This window comes from Pimephales promelas, chromosome 12 (assembly GCF_988280905.1).
Source record: "Pimephales promelas chromosome 12, fPimPro1.hap1.1, whole genome shotgun sequence".
In the NCBI taxonomy this organism is placed as follows: domain Eukaryota; kingdom Metazoa; phylum Chordata; class Actinopteri; order Cypriniformes; family Leuciscidae; genus Pimephales; species Pimephales promelas.
Genome location: NC_142780.1, coordinates 23928197 through 23948673, shown reverse-complemented (window position 1 = coordinate 23948673; position 20477 = coordinate 23928197). Strand labels below are relative to the sequence as shown.

The 20477-nt window shown below is 38.4% G+C and overlaps 1 protein-coding gene across 4 annotated transcripts in view; it reads left to right on the top strand.

Annotated features, from left to right (window-relative positions):
* ldlrad4b (low density lipoprotein receptor class A domain containing 4b) overlaps positions 1 to 20477 on the top strand; it is a 52020-nt gene that overhangs the window by 10147 nt on the left and 21396 nt on the right. For 3 of the 4 annotated variants that reach the window (XM_089117765.1, XM_039680161.2, XM_089117764.1), the window contains exons 2-3: positions 3039 to 3557; positions 8497 to 8637. In XM_089117765.1, coding sequence (XP_088973891.1) covers positions 3518 to 3557; positions 8497 to 8637 — 181 coding nt within the window. In that variant the 5' untranslated portion in view covers positions 3039 to 3517. Of the gene's footprint in view, positions 1 to 3038; positions 3558 to 8496; positions 8638 to 17384; positions 17530 to 20477 lie in introns of those variants that run through there. The other variant, XM_089117766.1, reaches the window with a different exon arrangement.

Here is a 20477-nt window from a genome sequence, read left to right as displayed (position 1 = left end):
ATGAATCAGTTTAGCGAGTAGTTGTTCCTAAGAGCTTCATCATGATTTAACCAGGCACAGAGAGTGAGAAAGAGATAGACCCCCTACTGAGATCACATTACACAGACCGACAGATACAGAGAATATTTTAGCAGCCATTTATTGCAGTCATTTAGCATGGCTGTTGTTCAGCCTATCCGTCAAACTATGTGTATTAGAGGAGAGTGTCGATATGTGGAAAGTTCGGTGTCCTAATGCGATTCTGTGTCTATTTGACTTTATTTTAGATTATTATTATTTTTTTTTATGCACTGATATCAAAAATCTGGGCGTCTAAAGTCTATTCAACATATATATATATATATACGCACTGTAGATGTTGATCCAAACCCAAATTGAACCATTTTATTGTCCAAAAACAACTACTATTCTTTCAACATCGAATATAAATTGTAGTTGTTACAGATCCAAGAAAGGAGCGCAAAACATTGATACTTCAACATTCCTCTGAACTTGAATCTTAGAAGTGTAAAGAATGTCTTCACCAAAGGAGGCGCTTAAAATTCCAGTCATATTTTGTTATCACATGAGCTCTTTTTTGGGTCAACAGCTTATGTAAAATATTGTCAGTAAGGGAAAACGTTGTGTTTGTGCAGTTACCAAGCACACATTTCTTTAAAGTCAATCACATGCTTAAAGGTTACTCTGAGATCCCATCAACACCCATGAACCCCTTACATTTAGATTACCTTTGTCGTTATCTAAACTAATCTTTAAAAACACTAATTATTCAATAACACTGTTAAATATAATATTTAGCCAATCTCAAAAAAAACATTTTTATAATGTACATTATGTGATTTCTGAATTTACTTGTAGCATGTAAATGACAAATTTTTAGTGTTTTAGTTTGATTTAGACAATATAGTATTGAATTTTGAAATCCCCATAACATGAAAATAGTTATTGCTTCAGACCGAATTATATAATTTAAATAGAATAAAATTCATAGAATACAATTTTGACATTAGTTTGATTTATATTCATTCATTTTGATATATTTGAATATATATATATATATATATATATATATATGAAAAATGATTTTATATCTGATATAAAATATGTTGTTTTTCACAGCCCTGGTCTGAACAACGTATTAGATACTTGGTTTGTAGAGCAGAACCTCAAAGGAAAGGAGATAACAATGAAGACAAGTGAATCTAAACATCTGCCAGATGTTCGTCTGTCTTATCTGCGATGGCTGTATACTGTCCTGAAACGACCTCGGTTAACTGTGTCTGTGTGTGTGTGTGTCTCAGTTTTTGTTTGACTTGGACAGCGTTCTCTTGTTTCACATGTGTGTAATATTATTTATTGTGTGATGGATCCGTGCTCTGGCTGTGCGGCTTGCGGCAGGGGTCAGACGAGGTGAGGTGAGGGCTTGCCGTGTTTCTAAGTAACACAGTCGATGTGTAGTCTGCAGTCTGGGCTCAGCGCAGCGTCCACTGGGATGACGGAGAGCTTTAAAGGTTGTCTGAGGACATGTTCTGACTGGTCTTTGAGTCTTCTCCAAATGAAAATGGAGTTATTGGCTTTTTTTTTTTTTTGAGAAGTTAAATCAATGATATTAAGCCACAGAAACATTAGCTGTGGCTTGTGATAACTATGTCCAGTAAAGTGTTCTGTCGTGTTATGTAACCGTCATTAACGGCTGACGCTCCTGCTGGGGATTGAAGACTCTAATGTGCATCTCTTCACAGGAACTTGATGTTTTGTTGCTGGTAAAAATCTGCAGTAAGATCATAAAATGTTGATGTGTTGACCCCCTGCTTTTTCTCATTTTTGTTTAATGAAACATTCATGTTGCGTCTGTGCTGTGTCTATATTTTTTCTCGATCTCAAACCTTTTCTTTGAGGTCAGTAATATATTTATATATTTTAAAGAAATTAATACTTTTATCCAGCTAGGATAAAAAGCAACTGTAAAGTCATTTATAATGTCACTATCTTAACAACATAATGTATCACAGTTTCCACAAGAATGTTAAGCAGATTTATTATAATAATAATAAATGTTTCTGGAGTGTCAAATCAGCAAATGAGAATGATTTCTCAAGGACCATGTGACACCGAAGACTGGAGTAATGATGCTGAACATTTTAAACTAATATAATATTCCACCATATTACTGTTTTTATCTTTTTACTGTATTTTGATCAAATAAATTCAGGTTTTGTGAGCATAAGAACCATTGTTTCTTTCAAAAACATTAATAAACCTTAGAGACCCCAAACTTTTGAATGGTAGCGCATGCTAAATCAAATATCCTTAAAGGGATACTCCACTTTTTATGGAAATAGGCTCATTTTACAACTCCCCCAGAGTTAAACAGTCGAGTTTTACCATTTTCGAATCCATTCAGCCGATTGTCTGATTTTTAGAAGAAGTCAGTTTAGAACCAGTCAGTTTCTGGTCTCATTGACTTCCATGGTAGGAAAACAATATACTATGGAAGTCAATGAGACTAGAAACGGTCTGGTTACTGATATTCTTCTAAATATCAGAAAATCGGCTGAATGGATTCGAAAACGGTAAAACTCAACTGTTTAACTCCGGGGGAGTTGTTAAATGAGCCTATTTCCAAAATAAAGTGGAGTATCCCTTTAAATGTGCAAATTAATGCTGAATTAATATATACTCTCTCGACTCAAACCACTGATACATTTGCCATTATTGTCTTAGTTTGGTTGATAACATGGTTTGCAGCAAGAGGAATTATTTAATGAAATTATACATGCATTTTTAAAAATTCTGAATAAGATCATTCTTAATAGAATTGAATCAAATTGTATATCGAATTGAATTGAATCAAATGAACCCAATGGAGTTGATTGACTCGCTGTCAATCCTTAAATATTCCATTCAGTGCTCACTGCAGTATTAAGTCTTAGAGGAAACTATGGTAACCTTTTTGTTTTCCTTTTGCTGGTGATTTTTTTTTTTCTACAGTATATAATTCAGTCACTCAACTCATTTCTTCTCTCTGTCTCTCTCAGTGAGCTTGCAGTCTGAAGGATGAGGTGGGGCGCATTGATTAGCATGCTGCTATGCTGAGAAGAGTTTATCCACCCAGGACGAGCGGCAGCGACTACACGTTCCCTTCCTAAATCAGCTATCTGACACCTGCTCTGAATCAAGTACCTGTCTGGATCTTACCCTCACACACTCACACACAGCTATGGCTGGCTGGCTCTGGCTGGGAGGGTAATCGGTGCGCTGGTTGCCCTGGCAACCCCACCCTGATTACTGCTGAATTGAGCCCTAGTCCGTCACTGAAGACTTTTTAGCCCCCCTCCACCTTTTCTTCTGAGTTTCTATTGCCCTTTCCTGGAGGTAGAGGGCAGGAGCCATGGACTTGTGAGGTGAGAATGGCAGCAAGGCGGCTGTTCGGCCCCCAGGAGCCCTCAGGCAGTCGGAGCCAATAACGTGGGTGCCCACACACGCACACACACACGGGCCGAGCGGCAGGAGCAGTATGCAGGAGGCTGACCTACCGGCCACCAATGCTTTCACAGGTGAGCCCCGGGCCCGGTTTATAACCTTAGTGTTGGCGTCACACGGGAACGCGAGTTTTAAGATTACGTTCATGAGGAGGGTCGTGTTGTGCTTTACAAAGCCATGATGTTTTTTTGTGTGCTAATATTCAAAGCTGCTCTCTCACTCCCCCCTCCCTTTCCCAGACTCCTCTGCTCCATTTCTCTGACAGGCTGCATTTCTCTCCCCTGCCTGGAATGGAATGCGGAGAAGGAGAGAGAAAGCGTGAGATGGGTGGAGGGCGGTGGAGGTCGGGCTGTGTACTAAACCAAAGTTTGACAGTCTAGTGCACTGCAGACAGAGAGCAGAACCTGGTCTCTTCTTGTTTCTCATCTCCTTTCTGATTTCCTTTTTTCATCTACTTCTCGTCATCTCGTCTTGTCTCTTCTGGTTTGGCCTCAGGTCATCTCTTTTCTTCTTTTGTTGTCTCATTTCTGCTCTTCTTGTTTTGTCTTGCCTCATCTCTTCTTTTCGCGTCTCGTCTGGTTTCTTGTTTAATCTCTTCTAGTCTCTGTATCAATTGTTTCTTCTCGTCTCTTCTCTCGTTTCGTCACATATTTTCTTGTTTTGTCTTGTCTCGTCTCACCTAGTCTCTTCTTTTCGCATCTTGTCTCGTCTCCTCTTTTCTCATCTCATCTGATTTCTTTTTTAATCTTATCTAGTCTCTGCAGTTCTCATTTCTTTCTCTGGTTCTCATTCTTTTCTTGTGTTGCCTTTTCTCATCTCATCTTGTCTCTTCTTTTCTCGTCTCATCTCTTGTCTCATCTCTGCATTTCTTGTTTCCTTTAGTCTCTTCTCTTCGAATTGCCTCTTCTTTCCTCTCCTCATCCTCTTATTTTTCTTTTTTTCTTGTTTTGTCTATTTTCATCTCTAGTCTGATCTTTTCTCATCTCTTTTTAAAGGGATACTTAAGGGACCACTTTTTTTTTTTGGAAATAGGCTCATTTTACCACTCCCCAAGATTTAAACAGTTGGGTTTTACCATTTCCGAATCCATTCAGCCGATTTTCTGATATTTAGAAGAATATCAGTAACCAGACAGTTTCTGGTCTCATTGACTTAAGTACATTTGAAAATGGTAAAACCCAACTGTTGAACTCTGGGGGAGTGGTAAAATGAGCTTATTTTCAAAAAAAAAGTGGAGTATCCCTTTAAATCTTAAATTGTCTAGACTCTTTTTTTGTATTTTGTCGTCTTTTCTCTCCTTTTTCCTATTTACTTCTCATCTTCTACTCTTGTTGTCTCTGGCTTTGTCTAGTCTCTCCATCTTTATTCACATCTCTTCTCCTCTGCTCTCGTCTTCCTATCTTGTGTCCTCATCTGTTCTCTCCCCGTGTCATCTCATCTCATATCTGTCTTCTTTCTTCTCACCACCTCATGTCTCATCTGGTCTCTTCTTTTTCTCATCTCGTCTAATGTCTTCCATGTCACGTCTTCTCCTTTCCAGCTTTTCTCTTGTACTCACCTCCATATTTTATCTTGTGTAGTCTCATCTTGTCTTGTCTTTTTTTTACCTGTTTTCGTCTAATCTCCTCTTTTTGTCTTGTCTCTTCTTCTCTCCTGTTGTTGTGTCTGGTCTTGTTTCACTTTGTTTCCTCTTTTCTCATCCTGTCTGTGCTCTCATTTTCCTCTTCTTGTTTCTTATACTTCTCATCTACTTCTCTCCTTTTGTCATCTAGTTCGTCTTCTCTTCTTTGCTCATCAGGTCCATCCTATTCTCTATCGATTGTTGCTGTTTTGTGCTGCTCGGTTTGTGATTGCATAATTGACTCATGCTCTGTTAAGGTTTAAGGAAGGCAGAGAACTGCTGATTTGTTTGTGTAAAGATCGTCATAACATTTCTAAAACCACTTTTGGCTGCACCACACCCTGTGAGAGATTGCATGGCTTTGGTATTGTCTAGCACCTCCTCCTCAGATGGGGAATTTGTTTGGAGCGCTGGTGTCATCACTGTCTGTTTGCTTTGTATTTCTGGTTCTGTGTGTAATGCTTTACAGTGGAGAGTCAGTCTTCCATCCAGTCGAATATCCACCGATATCAGGTCAATGTTGAGTTTCCCTAAAAGCATGCTAGCAGGAACACTTATTTTAAGATCATGTATAAGAGCCAGTGACCTACATATAGAGGATCATCGCCACCCGAGATCCACAAATCACTGCAAAGTTTTTAGCCCTGTAAAAACCTTCCCACAATCTCCAGCAGCTGAGGATTTTCAGATCCTCCCAGGATTTGCTAGTGTTTTTAGTTTCCAAATGTAGACGTTTCATAGGATGATATCCAACAGTAAGATCACTTAGTTTTGATAGTTTAGGTTTTGAGAAACAGTAGGTGTTTTAGCTTCTTGAGGCCCATTCACACCAAAAAAGACTGCCCAGGATGGAAATATTCTGTTTATTAAGTGCTTGCTGCAGTTTTGTCACATGCTTTTTAAAGTCAGGATGGTTCTGATTGGATGTTAATGTTTTAATTGTTCTACACAAATCATTCTGAAATTGATTCCAGCGATATTATTCCGCTGTGTCATGGGGATGGGGACTAACTTGACAACTAGCAATCTAGCATTTTTTACCATGTTGAAAAAGCAGTTTTGACATTTTGTTACATGGGAAAAAGGTTCAATGAGAAGTTCTGTAGATGACACAAGTTTTGATCTGCGGAAGATGCATCTTAAACATATGCAGTACCATTTCAAAAGTTTGGGGTCTGTAAGAATTTTTGTTTATTTTTTTATTATTATTTTTTTATAAATGTTTCTTCTATTCACCATTTATTTGATAAGAATACAGAAAACGGTAATATTGTGCAATATTATTACCTTTACTGTCAATAGCTGTTTTCTCTTTACTATTTTTAAAATGTAACTTATTCTTATGATGGCAAACCTGAATTTTCAGCAGCCATAAAGTGAGTCTTCAGTGTTGCATGACCCTTCAGAAATCAGTCTAATATGGTGATTTGAAGAAACATTTCTTATTATTAATGTTGAAACCTTTTTTTAAGGATAGATTTTTAAAGTCTCTACTTTCACTTTAGATTAATTTAAAAGAGTAGTTTACTTTTGAAAAAAAACTTTTTCTGATAATTTACTCACCCCCATGTCATCCAACATGTCCATGTCATTCTTTCTTCAGTCGAAAAGAAATTAAGGTTTTTGATGAAATACATTCCAGCATTTTTCTCCATATAATGCACTTCAGTGGGAACCAAACTGTAAACTGTTCAAAGGGCTTTAAACGATTCCAGATGATGAATAAGGGTCTTATCAAGCGAACCGATCGGTCATTTAAAAAAAATGACAAAGTTTAAAGGGTTAGTTCACCCAAAAATGAAAATTCTGTCAGTATTTACTCACCCTCATGTTGTTCCAACCCCGTAAGACCTTCGTTCATCTTCGGAACACAAATTAAGATATTTAGGATATTAAAATCGCTCCTGCATACAGTCCATAGGCTTCTTGAGGGACTGGCTCTTGCTGTCCTCGAAAAGTAATTGAAGACATCGTTAAAATAGTCCAAGTGACTACAGGGGCTCAATCTTAAGTTTATCAAACGACGAGAACACTTTTGTGCGCAAAAAAACAACAAAAATAACGACTTTATTTCAACTATTCACTTCCTTCTCCATAAGCCTATAGTCCGTTAACGTAGTGTGATTGCGTAGAGCTACGTCACACGTAGGCTCACTATTGGTCGACGCTGGTCATGTGTGTGTGATGCGTGTGACGTACAATAACAGAAGCTTACGCTATTAAACTAGTTAGCTGACTCGCGCAGAGGGAGAAATAAACGAATAGTTGAAATAAAGTCGTTATTTTTGTTGTTTTTTTGCGCACAAAAGTGTTCTCGTCGTTTGATAAACTTAAGATTAAGCCCCTGTAGTCACTTGGACTATTTTAACGATGTCTTTTATGACTTTTCGGGGACGGCAAGAGCCAGTCCCTCAAGAAGCCTATGGACTGTATGCAGGAGCGATTTTAATATCTTAAATATCTTAATTCGTTTTCCGAAGATGAACGAAGGTCTTACGGGGTTGGAACAACATGAGGGTGAGTAAATACTGACAGAATTTTCATTTTTGGGTGAACTAACCCTTTAAGTTTTATAAGCTTAAATGTTCGCCTTGCTCTGTTCTGTGACGCACGTTTGTCACTCCTGTTCGAACTCGTTCATCAAAATGAAGGAATCTTTTTCAATTGGTTCATTCAATGAACCAATTGAAACGAGTCAATTGGTTCATTCAATGAACAAAACGAACAAATTGACTCAGAAAAAGATTTGTTCATTTTGATTAACGAGTTCGAACAGGAGAGTCACGAACGTGCATCACAGAACAGAGCAAGGCGACCATTTGAGCTTATAAAACTTTAACTTTGTTTTTTTTTTTTAAATGAGCGATCGTTTCACTTGATAAGATCCTTATTATTCGTCTGGAATCGTTTAAAGCCCTTTGAACAGTTTGCAGTTTGTACTGAAAGTGCCTTTTGGACCTTGAACTGTTTGGTTCCCATTGAAGTCCATTTATATGGAGAAAAATCCTGTAATGTTTTCATCAAAAACCTTAATTTCTTTTCGACTGAAGAAAGAAAGACATGGACATCTTGGATGACATGGGGACTGAGTAAATTTTCAGCAAAAGTTTTTTTGAAAAGTGAACTACTCCTTTAATTTATCTTTGCTGAACGAAAGTATTAATTTCTTTTCTTTTTTAAAATCTTACTGACCTTAAACTATTGAACATATTAGTGTATTGTGTTTTGGGAGCTGAATTTAAAAAGTTTTTCTAGGGGTAAGTTTTCTTTCGCAAGGGTCAGAGCAAAAGGTTGGACATTTGACAAGCCCTGATACAGCAGGTGTATTTGACTCTAATTGTTATTGATAAGCCTATTTAAAGATGAGTTACTGCAGTTTTTTTCACCCATAGAGTGCAGATTCCAGTGTGCTAACGGCAGATGTCTGAACCTGGGCTCGCAGGTCTGTGATCAGTTCAACCACTGCGGAGACAACAGTGATGAGGAGCACTGCCCCATCTCCACCCAGCATCCTGCATCTGCCATCTTCAGCTGTGAGTCCATCTCTCTAACATTCTTGCTCCTGCTCCTGCCTGTGTTCTGCTTCTGATGAGGTCAGCAGGATGTTTTCGTGCTTCTCATCTGAATTCCTGAGGCGTTTGTATCCAAGCCACCTGCAGGGTGTGAGTGTGAGACGAGTGTTAAATGGTGTCTCTGCATGTTGAAATGTGGGGGGAGTGTGTGTGTGTGTGTGTGTGTTTGGCCTGGTAAACCATTCTGGGGACAAAATGTCCAAAATCCTTGACCTTGGGGGACATTTTTGGTCCCCATGAGGAAAACTTGTCTTTTTGGTGATATTTGACATTTTCCTCTATGTATTTTTTGCCAATGATATTGTTTTGCCTATTTCTACATTCAAAATGCCATTCATCCATATATTGACTTGAACTCCCACTCTCTATGATGAGCATATTTTTAATTTCTAAATGAAATTTGGTTTTAATATTTTTGGGAGGGGCATAAAGTAAAATATGTCAGGGTGATACAACTGCCCTGATTAGAGATTGACATATTTTATTTTGAAAACTGTTATTTTAAGGCAATGTTAATGTTTAAAAACACTTTTACATTTAAATGTTGTGAATTATAGGTTATTACATTTTGCTTGATAGTTATGCCTCACAATCTTTTTTTTTTTTTCCAAAGAGTGGATTTCCTAAACCTTTGCATTTGTGTTTTAAACTAGATTTTTCCTTTTTGTTTTCGTTTGGACTCTCGGTAACATTTCATTGACCTATATGTTTGCTCAAATTGTGAAATTGTCAAAATCTTGGTGAATTTTCTCTATTTCGTCCAGTCCCTTGTGCGAGACTGTGGCAGCCAGTCACTTTGATCTACCGTAGCTCTTTTTTGTCTCCAAGTTTGAGGAAACCAGAGTAGACAAAAAAAAAAAAATCCAGAAAGAAGCACATAGCTCCGTCTGAGTTTATCTTTCCGGGCTGTGTTGAAATCAGTCATCTGTTCTTGCCGTGTCATGCTCCCCTGTGTTCGCTCTGCTCTGAGGAGTGTCTTCAGTCAGAGCTGTTAGAGCAGTAAAGCTCATTTCTCCAGCAGACAAACAGCCGCCATATACTGAGAGCCGAATGATGCTGATAGACGTTAGTGAAGACGATATATGCTGAGAGCGAGACAGAATCTGAGGAAATGTTTAGAGTCTAATCGAGTTTGCCATCTCTCTGTCTACAGCAGGGCCAGACAGATTGATCATGAATATAGTCTAGACACTCTGCACAAAATATTTCTCTCTCTCTCCCTCTCTCCACACGCATTGAAAGGTTGTGGTCAGGACCGTCAAACAGCCCCTGCAGAAAAGGAGGGAGTAAGAGAGGGTGTTTATCAAAGCTTTAGAAAAGCTTTGCAGGGTTTAAGGGTGTGTGGCAATGATCATCTTTGTCAGTGGTTTGCATTTATTGGCATCAGGTGTGTGGGAGCCAGATTGCACAATTATCAGGGGATTAATTGTCCAAGAATTGATCAAGAAGGTCCACTAAGCCTAAGGTTTGTCATTTTTTTGGCAACAAGTTCATGACTACTTTCCACCGTCTTTCCTACTGTTTAAACAGTGTGACAACAATCTTATTTATTTCAGTAGATATTAAAGAGGTATGTTGTGCAGGCATTTTATGAATGATGCTGAATAAACACGACGGACTTCTGCACCTTAACACAGAAGAAACCACACTGAGGATCGTCTTACCTTGCACACACTCTTGGTTTTACTGCGATGAGCACAGTTACCACAAAGCCGATCACGTTCGCCTTTTTTCCCGGCATCAAATCCCAGCACACAACTTGGCTGGCAGAACTTTACTGTAAAACCAACAACAAACTTTCTCAGACATAAAACTACAAACGTTTATTCACCCTGCATAAAAACACGTCCTCTTTGAAGGCGGCAAGTATAAGAGTTATGCAAATCAGCCTCTTCAACTTTTTGCATGTTTGTTAATAGCTCTCCTCTCCAGAGTGTGTGTGTGTGTGCGTGCGAGAAGAGTTTCTCAAGAGCTGCAGACAAGCTGGTTGAAGTTGTCAGGCACTGGACATTCATAGACACTGTGGACCAACACGTCCCACTTTGATGTCTGTCAGGGGACGAGTGTCTATAGAGCTCTCACTCGTACTCACTTTCACCTCACGTTTCTCCTCTGCGCTTTTAAAACAGGTTGATGAGGGTCAGAGGTCGCCAAGGTCACGTTTCGGGCCTTGTCTGATGTGAAGAGCTCAACAATCAGTTTGTTTGAGTTTAGGATTTCCATCACTAATCTCCATCATCTCTCATGCTAATCTGGGCCGACCACAGCGGGCTGCATTTTCATGCTAAGGGGCTCATTACCAAACCGACGTCATGTCTTCTGTATGCAATCTGTGTCGCTTGGAGGGAGGGCAAGTCCCAGATGAAGCGTTTGAACTTCTTGAAGAGAGGGAAGTGCCGGATGATGGAATTGTTTGGCTTACAGGAATGTCCGACTGTAAAGGAGACTTGAATGAAGTTCGGAGGGTCTTAATCAGGGTTTTAATGACAGTGTGAATGAGACACTTGTTTGGTATTAGTTGCCTTGAAACCAGTTTGAAGTGCGCTCCGCTTTGTTTGAGCTCACTTTGATTCGCGTTGTTTGACTTTTCCCAATATTCAGGATCAGGAAAAGCAATTTATGTCTGAAGATGTTTCTCAGATTTGCACTTTAACGAAGCAACAGGCCACGCACCTGTGCGCTAAATTCTTCGCGCACTCAATAGCGACTGTTTTTTTTTTTTTAAATAGTTATTTTTTTCCCCCTAAAGCTTTCCAATGAATTGAATACTGTCAGTCCGAAAAGAGAAATCTCCGATTCCTGCATTCTCTCCTTCCTCTTTTCTTTCCTCCGCTCACTTGCTCATGCTTTTCCCCAGCTCCTTTGATCCACATCCCACACACGTCGCTGCATTAGCCGGACTGTTTTTCAGGGCGAGGGCCGTGCGGTTCTGTATTCGTTGGCTGTCAACACCATCAGTACTGATGGGTTTCAGACAGTGTCACCTCACGCAGGGTCACAGTGGATTCTGGGATTGTTTATCGTGGCTGAGCTGGAGGTCTATCGGGCGCTATTCTTCTGTGTTCACTCATTTACTCGGTGCATTCATTCAGTCATTTTGTGCCGCGAACCTCCCAGTATGATGGAATCCCTCCGTCTCTCTCGGTGGCCTTCGTCCCTCGCTCGTTTCTTCATCTGTTACTTAAGTACGTTTGGCCCTCTGTGCGAGTGTGTTGAGAGAGTAATGATGCAGCTGGGGCCATTAAAGATGGGAAACTGACAGCTCTCCTCCCTCGCTTTCTTTCGCTCCCCTCTTAGAGTGATAGACGGGGATTAAAAAAACAAGAAGAGAAAAAAAGGCAGAGCAATAAATGGGGTTGCTCTGGAATTCAATCAGGTTTGGCTCAAAGACCAAAGCCAAAACAATGAGGGACGCAAGAAAACGAGGGGGGCAGAAAAAGAAAGAAGCTTTTTACTTGGTGAATTGTTTGTACTTAATGTCTGAATTAGAATTAAGACCTGTATAGATTCAATTACTGTTTACAAACGAATACTGGATGGAAAGACTTCCATCTCCAGTTTTATAAAAGCACTTAATTCAAATTTTGAGTATGAAATGACCAAAAAGTTTCATATATTGGGTTGAAGTACACCATTTGCGAAACATTGGAGGGGATTTAGGCTCCTGTAGATCCATTAATATTGGTGGATCGGATTTTACACATTGTGATACTTTGCAGGTCTTGATCAACACAATCTCCTCTGCTTTATTGAAGAGCAAATTGATTCATAAAACTGACCTCATCTTAAGCCTTGTTCACGCTACATGATTTTAAAACGTTGGGCTGAACTGTGCGGTTCACACTACATGACTTGCTCTCAGTGAAATCAGGAGTGTTCAAGTTGTTTAGCTGTTCACACCACAACAACACAACGTGATTGATCCACAACAAGAGGTAACTCACTACACGAGTTGACAACGCACTACATAGAGATACACTTTTCAGTTAAAATCTCAGTCAAAATGCCAACAGAATGCCGTCTTTGTGTGGACTGAAGGCCAAAAGCGAGAGAAAAATATGTTGTTTAAAAAAAGTAAAACTTATTTGTGTGGAGAAGTTCTAAATCTAGTGTTTTGTACAGGTGATGGGTAGAGGTTGGGTTTAGCCATATCATTAATATAAAATCAGTGGAATTCTATGCAATCTGCTCACTAATATAGTGAAACAAAGATGTCTGTGTGCATCTGATGCCATTGTATAGCCTATTATAAGTGTTTTCTCCTTAAGTCAAAGGCTTGTACAGTAGGAATTTTTTTTTGGCTTGTTTTTTTTATCATGTGCCCTCTGCACCCAAAATGGTTGCCCATTTATAAACCATTTTAAATGAGTTGGAATGCAAATGAGAATTCTTTCTCATTCTTTCTGCATTCCCTCTTCCAACCCGTTGTGTTTTTGTTCCCCTGAGGTGTTCATTTCTCACAAATATCTTCTCTTCTCTCTCCCCTCAGTGAATAAAGACTTTCATACTGAGACATCCTATTAGCTCATTTCCAGTTTACCCATAATGCCTCATAATGTGTTTTTATGTCATATCAGTCATGGCTGTATGGATGAAATTCAGACCCTAAATTCATTCACTCTCTGATTGCAGGATGTCAGGTTGCATTGTTGCTTGAAGATACATGAATGGAATAAATGAATTCTTAATGTGTGTGTGTGTGTGTGTGTGTGTATGAGGGAGAATGAAACATGAGAAGAATGTTTCCTGCTGAGATGCCGTTTAGTTTCTGCTCTGTTTTTTTGTTTTGTTTTTTGATGGCTCTTTGTTTATTATAAACATCATGACAGAAAAGTGAGTTGCAGTCTTGTTTTCTGTCTTTTTCCCATTTATGTTTGTATACGTATTTATGAATTACAGTTTGACTCTCATATTTTAACTACCTTATATGCATACTTGCAATGAGGAATGGAGTAATGGATGCTTAAAATTCAGCTTTGCTGAAATAAATTGCATTTTAAAATATATTCAAAGAGAAATCGGTTTTATATTGTAACAGTATTTCACAATATTACTGTTTTACTGTATTTGTGATCAAATAAATGCAGCCTCGGTGAACATCATGCTTCAATTAGAAAAGCTTTATTTTAATAGTTTATGAGAGGAGTAGTGAACGTGCATGTTATAGTTTCTGTTTTTCTGGGTCAGAGCTTTGAAGTTTTGGGTCAGCTGAGCTTGAGTCAGATTGAGACTTTCTCTCTCTGGTGACCTACGTGCAGGAGGTGTGTCTGCCGCCCGTTTCACACATACTCTGTTTGCAGTGCGTATGCGGTGCGCATTTTTTTGCCTAGCCATGTTATCAGGTTACAAGAACATGAACAAGAATAAAGTTCAAGCCTATATCGTTGAAATGGACTCAACGTTTTTGTTAATCCGTTTTTTTATAACATCGCGATTGCATAAAAAGACTGTTATAAAAAACTGATTTGTGAGCTCTAGTCGAACTAAAGGTGTGAGAAATGAATATACACGAAAACGCAATTGATTGTTGTCATGTGGTGAATCCGGCCAATCGTGGAACAGCTGTGTCGTCATCAGAAAACACAATACACAAATAATAACAGATAACAGAATACAAAAACAACACCAAAAAAATAATAATAACAATGAAGGAATAATATAAATTAAACATATGCATACATTATAAGAATTACATGACACTGAAAAAAGGAAAGGAATTATAAACAGATAATGTGTTTAAGGCATTTTTGTTCTCAGACAACTTAATTTAAAATATATATTTTTTCAAGTTCTTTAACAAATATAAGAGAGTGGTTTGGCATTTAGATATTTAGATTTATGAATATGGAATTTTGCTAGTAATAAGATCATATTAATTATACATAAACTTTTTTTTTTAGGTTTATCATAATCAACAAAGCATATACATCCTTCCAATACAACACACATTCATTATAGGATTCAGACTTAATAATTACTAAAACATCTTGCAAAAACTTTTCGTAAACCGACAATACCAAAAAAGATGAACTAGTTTCGTCAAAGAGCAACTGGAGGAAATAACCTTTTTGAACTTTTTTAGATAGTGATTTGAAGGGTAGCATTTATTAATTATTTTAAAAGAAATCTATTTTACTTTATTGGTTAAAAAAGAGATGTGGAAGCATCAACAGACGATAAAGTAACAATGTCTTGCTGAAATAGTGAACGGACCGATCTATTATTGGTTTTATTGGGAGAAGCAAAGCACAATTTGCCAACTGGAGTATTGATCAAACTCAGAGGGACTTGAAGAAGAGAATGAGTTCCCCTCAATAAAGCAAGAGCACCTGATGGGATTGAACCCACAACTATTGAAAAAAATTATTTGAGAGAAAAAGGAAATTGAAAATGATCTAGAAATTCCTTATGTGAAAACAACAGCCCTTGAGAATTGATTAATTGACTGACCAGCAAGATATATTGATCCAACCAATTCTGAAAAAAATAGATTTTTTTTCTTGTATAAAATATTAGTTATTCCAAATAAAATATTTATAAGGTGAAAAGTTGTGCTTAAATATTAAAGACCAAGCCAAAAGTGACTGCTTATGAAAAGCAATAATATTGCTGGTAATTTGTAGTTACATAACAAAAGAAAATCCACCAAACTGAGAAAAAACATTATTAGGGAATAAAGTTCCATAAAGACACAGGGTTCTTTTTAAACTGTTTTATCTTAATTTTTAAAAGTATGATTTAAAATCCAAAATATTAAGACTAATATTGATTACGGATTTTCTAATATAACGAATTGAGTTTTTCCACAAAAACTTAAAGAGTACTGAGCTTTGACTCCAAATGAAAAGATTGAGCAGCATAGACAAGCCTGGAGAGGCCTTCAGCCTTCGTAAGAAGTACCCTGCCTCTCAGAGAGAGATCTCTTTGTAGCCACTGGTTAAATCTCTTCTGAATTTTATCCGTAAGGGGTTGAAAATTAAAAATGCATCTTTCTACTTGGTCGTTCACTATAAACTCCTAGATAACAAACCTTTTCACAGTAATACCGTGAATAAAGGAGTCCTTGCTGTTTTTTTGTTGTTGTTGTTGTTGTTGTTGTTGTTTTATGGCCAAAAGCTCATATTTTTGAACATTTAAATGCAATCCCAAGGCTTTGGAAAAAAAAAAATAAATAACACTTATTGCCAAAAGGATCTGCATAGCTTCCCTTAGAAAGATGGTCGTGTCATCAGCAAGCTGACTTATGATCACCTCTCTTTCAGCTATAGCTACAACTTTCAAATTGCTGGTTTTAAGGTGAAATGGAATTTCCGTGGTGAATTTCCCCTTGAAATTTCGAAACGGTGCATTGCGCCATTAGGATAACAGAACTACTGCCATTTGTGTATAAAGTTCTTATGGCACTACTTATATGGCAGATGTGGCCCCCTCTCCTCAAATTTACATTTACACCCCACCAGGGGCGATTCTAGGATTTTCATTTTATGGGTATGATTTTTTTTTTTTTTTTTAAAGAAGAAAAAAGTAACACTTTAGTTTAGGGTCTAATTCTCACTATTAACTAGTTTCATTAACATGCATATGACAGGGTTTTATAATCACTGAAGTCCCCAGTTTGAGGCAGGCTAGGGGGGTTCGGGGGCTCCTCTGAGAAAATTTAGATTTCACTGATCGACATATGTGCATTTTTAAGATGTTTTGAAGACCAAAAAAATTGGATAACAACAGCTTTTGTCAGCTTTTCTCTCCTTTTTGTTTTTTATCTTGTTTTGTGTCTTCCCCTCCTAAAGCTGCTTGACTAATAGACTTTTCATTTTTGACTGTCAGTGAAGTACAGTAACTAACTTTATTAAATTAATTCACAATATGTAGGCTACACATTAATTATTGATCAAATGCCTAATACAGGACTTTATAATCACTGAGGTCCTAAATCTGAGGTTATTAAGGAGTTCTTTTTGAATATATTCTCTCAGATATATGCATTTCAAGACATTTGAAGACCAAAAAAGGATAAGAAATAGCTTTAAAACCATGTTAGTGGCCAGTAGATTATTTGTCCACACCTGCTCTCACTTCTTATCTATCACTCTTTCTTTTTCTCTCAGTCTCCTGATCTTGCCCTGTCTCTTCCTCTCCTAAAGCTGAGTTTTTTAATTTACTGAAGGCTAAAAATTGTATTAGGTCTATATTAATTCTCAATATGTACACATTCATTATTAATCTTGTGCTGAACATGATGAAAACGGCTGTGTTAATTTGTCTTGTCCCCGGCCCTCACAGTGACAGTAAACTAATTATTACATTACACGAGGAACATTGCATAGGCCTATTTTCAGTTCAAAATGATGAAATTAGACAAACGTTTTAGTTTGCCTGATTATTTTTGTCATTCGTTAAACATTTTGTTAAAAAAAACTCTCTTATCTTGCCCGTAAACTGATGTATCGAGACCATAGACTTTAAAAAGGTTGAGACACGCTGCTAAGTCACTAAAGGCCGCCTAGTTTGATTTGATTGGTCATCTCAAATATTCTGACATTGACGAGCAGTGACAGACCAATGAGGCTCAGATGAACACACACAGTCCTGTTTCTGATGTGCCGTGCGCTCAGCTCTGCGCCGCTGCCGATTGAAGATGAAAAACGCGCTGAATCTGATTACAACAAGCTAGGCAGTAGTTTGCTTTGAAGCGCCCCTAAAAAGGGCCTAGTGAGGCCTATGCACCCCGCTGTGTAAGCCAGGGCGGGAACGGCGGCGGCCATGCGCGACTCATTTGCAGCCTGGACGCGGAGTGGTGTGTCTCTCCTCTGGTCTGGCTGATGCGCGAGGCTACTGAGAGACTGACTGCATGTGAGTGCTTTTGGATGGGGAGGGTAGCACTCGTTGAGCACAGTAACTGCAGAGTGATATGTGCTTTTGTCTCCAATAACACTAGAAGTCGATTTGTCGCTATTCGCTTTTGACAAAAAAAAAAGTTTGTGTGTTATAATAGTCCAACCACTTGCATGGGCGGAATTTTCGTGACTCTTGAAAAAAGACGAAATCAGTTTTAAGTTGTTTCGCGAATAAGAATAAACTTTTCTTTTAACAATGCCTCTGAACCCCCTAGTATTAAGACAAACGAGTGATAAAGACATACAATTAGAACAAAATAAATAGTACAGAAGAACAAATTATCGTATATAATCAAAAACGTATATTGCTTGTCCGAGCGACATAACTTATAACAGTAACAAAAAAAGCCTTTAAAAAGTCTGTAACAGACTATGTGCACTGCAACCAGCAAATTTAAGTAAACAGCAACTTGAAGCATTACTGTAGTCTTTTGTCTAAAGGGAAAAAACTTGAGATCCATCACGTGTTTAAGAAAAAAAATGGATATTAAAGACAAATGGATTCATATCTTAATTTTTCCTTCACTGAATAAATGCACAAGTTCCTCCGAAAAAAGCTGTTTTCCCTGCATCCCGAGTCTGTTTCACCAATGGCCACAGCTTTGAGCGCCTCTCACAATCACCTTTTGAGAAGTCTTCCTTAAAGGGATACTCCACTTTTTGGGAAATAGGCTCATTTTACAACTCCCTCTGGGTTAAACGTTTGAGTTTTACCATTTTCTAATCCATTCAGCCGATTTTTTTTTTTTTTTTTTTTTTTTTTTTGATATTTAGAAGAATATCAGTAACCAGACAGTTTCTGGTCTCATTGACTTCCATAGTAGGAAAAAATATACTATGGAAGTCAATGAGACCAGAAACTGTCTGGTTACTGATATTCTTCTAAATATCAGAAATTAGGCTGGATGGATTCGAAAACGGTAAAAACCCAACCGTTTAACTCTGGGGGAGATATAAAATGAGCCTATTTCCAAAAAAAGTGGAGTATCCCTTTAAAGAAGTCCATTAGCTTGGAGAAAGGCAGAAGTCTTTGCCCGCTTCCAGATTTCATTTCTTATCACATGATGTAAACTGAAGAATAATGGGTCGTGAACGGGTGTCAGCTGCGCTCTTCTTGCCCAGTCGATGTGTGATGTCCTCTATTTCGCAATGTTTCGGTCTCCCACGTGTGTGTGGCACGCTGTACCGCCGGGAACATGCAAAAAAAATAAAGAAGCGTCGACGCAAAAATATGACGTCGACGCAATTTTGACGTCATCGACGCGCCGCTACAGCACTACCGATAACATCAGCATTGAAGGAAGCAGTCTTAACGGACTTCGTTGTTTTTTTCTTCGCAGCAGGTGATTCGCTCGGGATCACCGGTAACTTCGGAAATTCCTTCTCATCCATAATAATCTCCTCTAGGAGGACATTCCCTTCAGCACAGCTTTGACCATAGTTGTGATCACAACCAAGCTGCATGCTGTCGCTAGTGCTGTCTTTCGACAAAGAATTTAAATGTTGGTTTCTTTTCTTCCCTCCCATCCAAAGTGACGTTAAAACTCACGTAAGATGGTAAGCTAACAAAACAATACTCTAAATCAAAAAGTGTAGTCTCCAAAACCAAATATTAGGCTAACTTTTTGATGCAGAGCTCGACAAAAAGCGTCAGTTCAGGTGGCCATCTTGGTCCCGGCCCCAGAGCTTGTGCAGATGCACTAGCTGAGTCATCCGGCTACTCTCGAAATGCTCTTACGGTACTATGATGGCATACATCACAGTCAGGTGGCGTCGGCGCTGTATCAAGTCGGACAAAATTTCTAACCGGCATGCACTGCTTCAAGTCAGCCGCCGATTGGTCTGCGCAGAGCTGCATTAAGTCGAACACAGCTATTGTTTCTAGTTTTTGGGGATCTGTGGGTGGTAATTGGTTAGAGCTTGAACTAGAGGTCTTCACGGGTCCACTTGGATCCGAAAACCCGAGGTCCGACTTGAGACCCGAGCGGGTTCGGGTCCAAAACTCCGACAAGTGTCTCGGACACGGGTCAGGTTCGGTATTAGTGGCTTCGGGTCTCAGGTAATTTAAAATAAATATGCCTTTTCCACATGGACCTGAGAAGACCCAAATTATTTTGAACTATGTTGGGCATTTAACAAAATTGCAGTATTTAAAACCACTCTATGACACCGTTCTCTGACTTTTTTTTAAGTTAGAGCGCGAATCCGCGCTTTTACGTGCAATGGGCTTCTATAAGCATAAGTCTTAAGTCTATAAGAAAAATCTGTTATAGGCTACATTTGAAAAACAGCCATCATGTGGTGGTTCTAATCATCGTATGGTCCGGTAAATAACATTATGCCAAATTTTATGAAATGCCGTTTACGTTCGGGTCCAGTCGGGTTCTAAAGGAAATGGCGTCGGGTCGGACTCGGGTCTAATTTTATCGGGTCTGTCTCGGGTCTGTTTTTTTTTTTTTTTTCGTTTTTTTAATTATTTATGCACGTCGGGTTCAGGTAAGTAGTGATTCGGGTTGATTCGGGTCGTGTACAGTTTTTAGGACCCGAGAAGAGAGGTTGAACACTCAGGGGAGTGGAGTGAAAATATGAGGGCCCTGATGTAAACATCACTTTCTTTAAATTGGAAGGTTTTAAACTCTGTTGGGATTGGGAAAAGATATGGAGGCGATAGTTTCAGCTTTGAGTTAGAAACTACACTCTCTGTGCCTTGAAAGATATAAAATGAAGACTTTGGATGATCATAATCATTGTTTACTTTTACTCTACTCTGTGTTTGCTGTTATGAGGCAATATTATTTTAAATTAACTATTTAATAAAGGTAAATTTGAGCTTGAACACATTAAGTGTTGGATAAGATGTCATTATTTAATTGGGGATGCATATGTAATCGAAATAAAACCAAA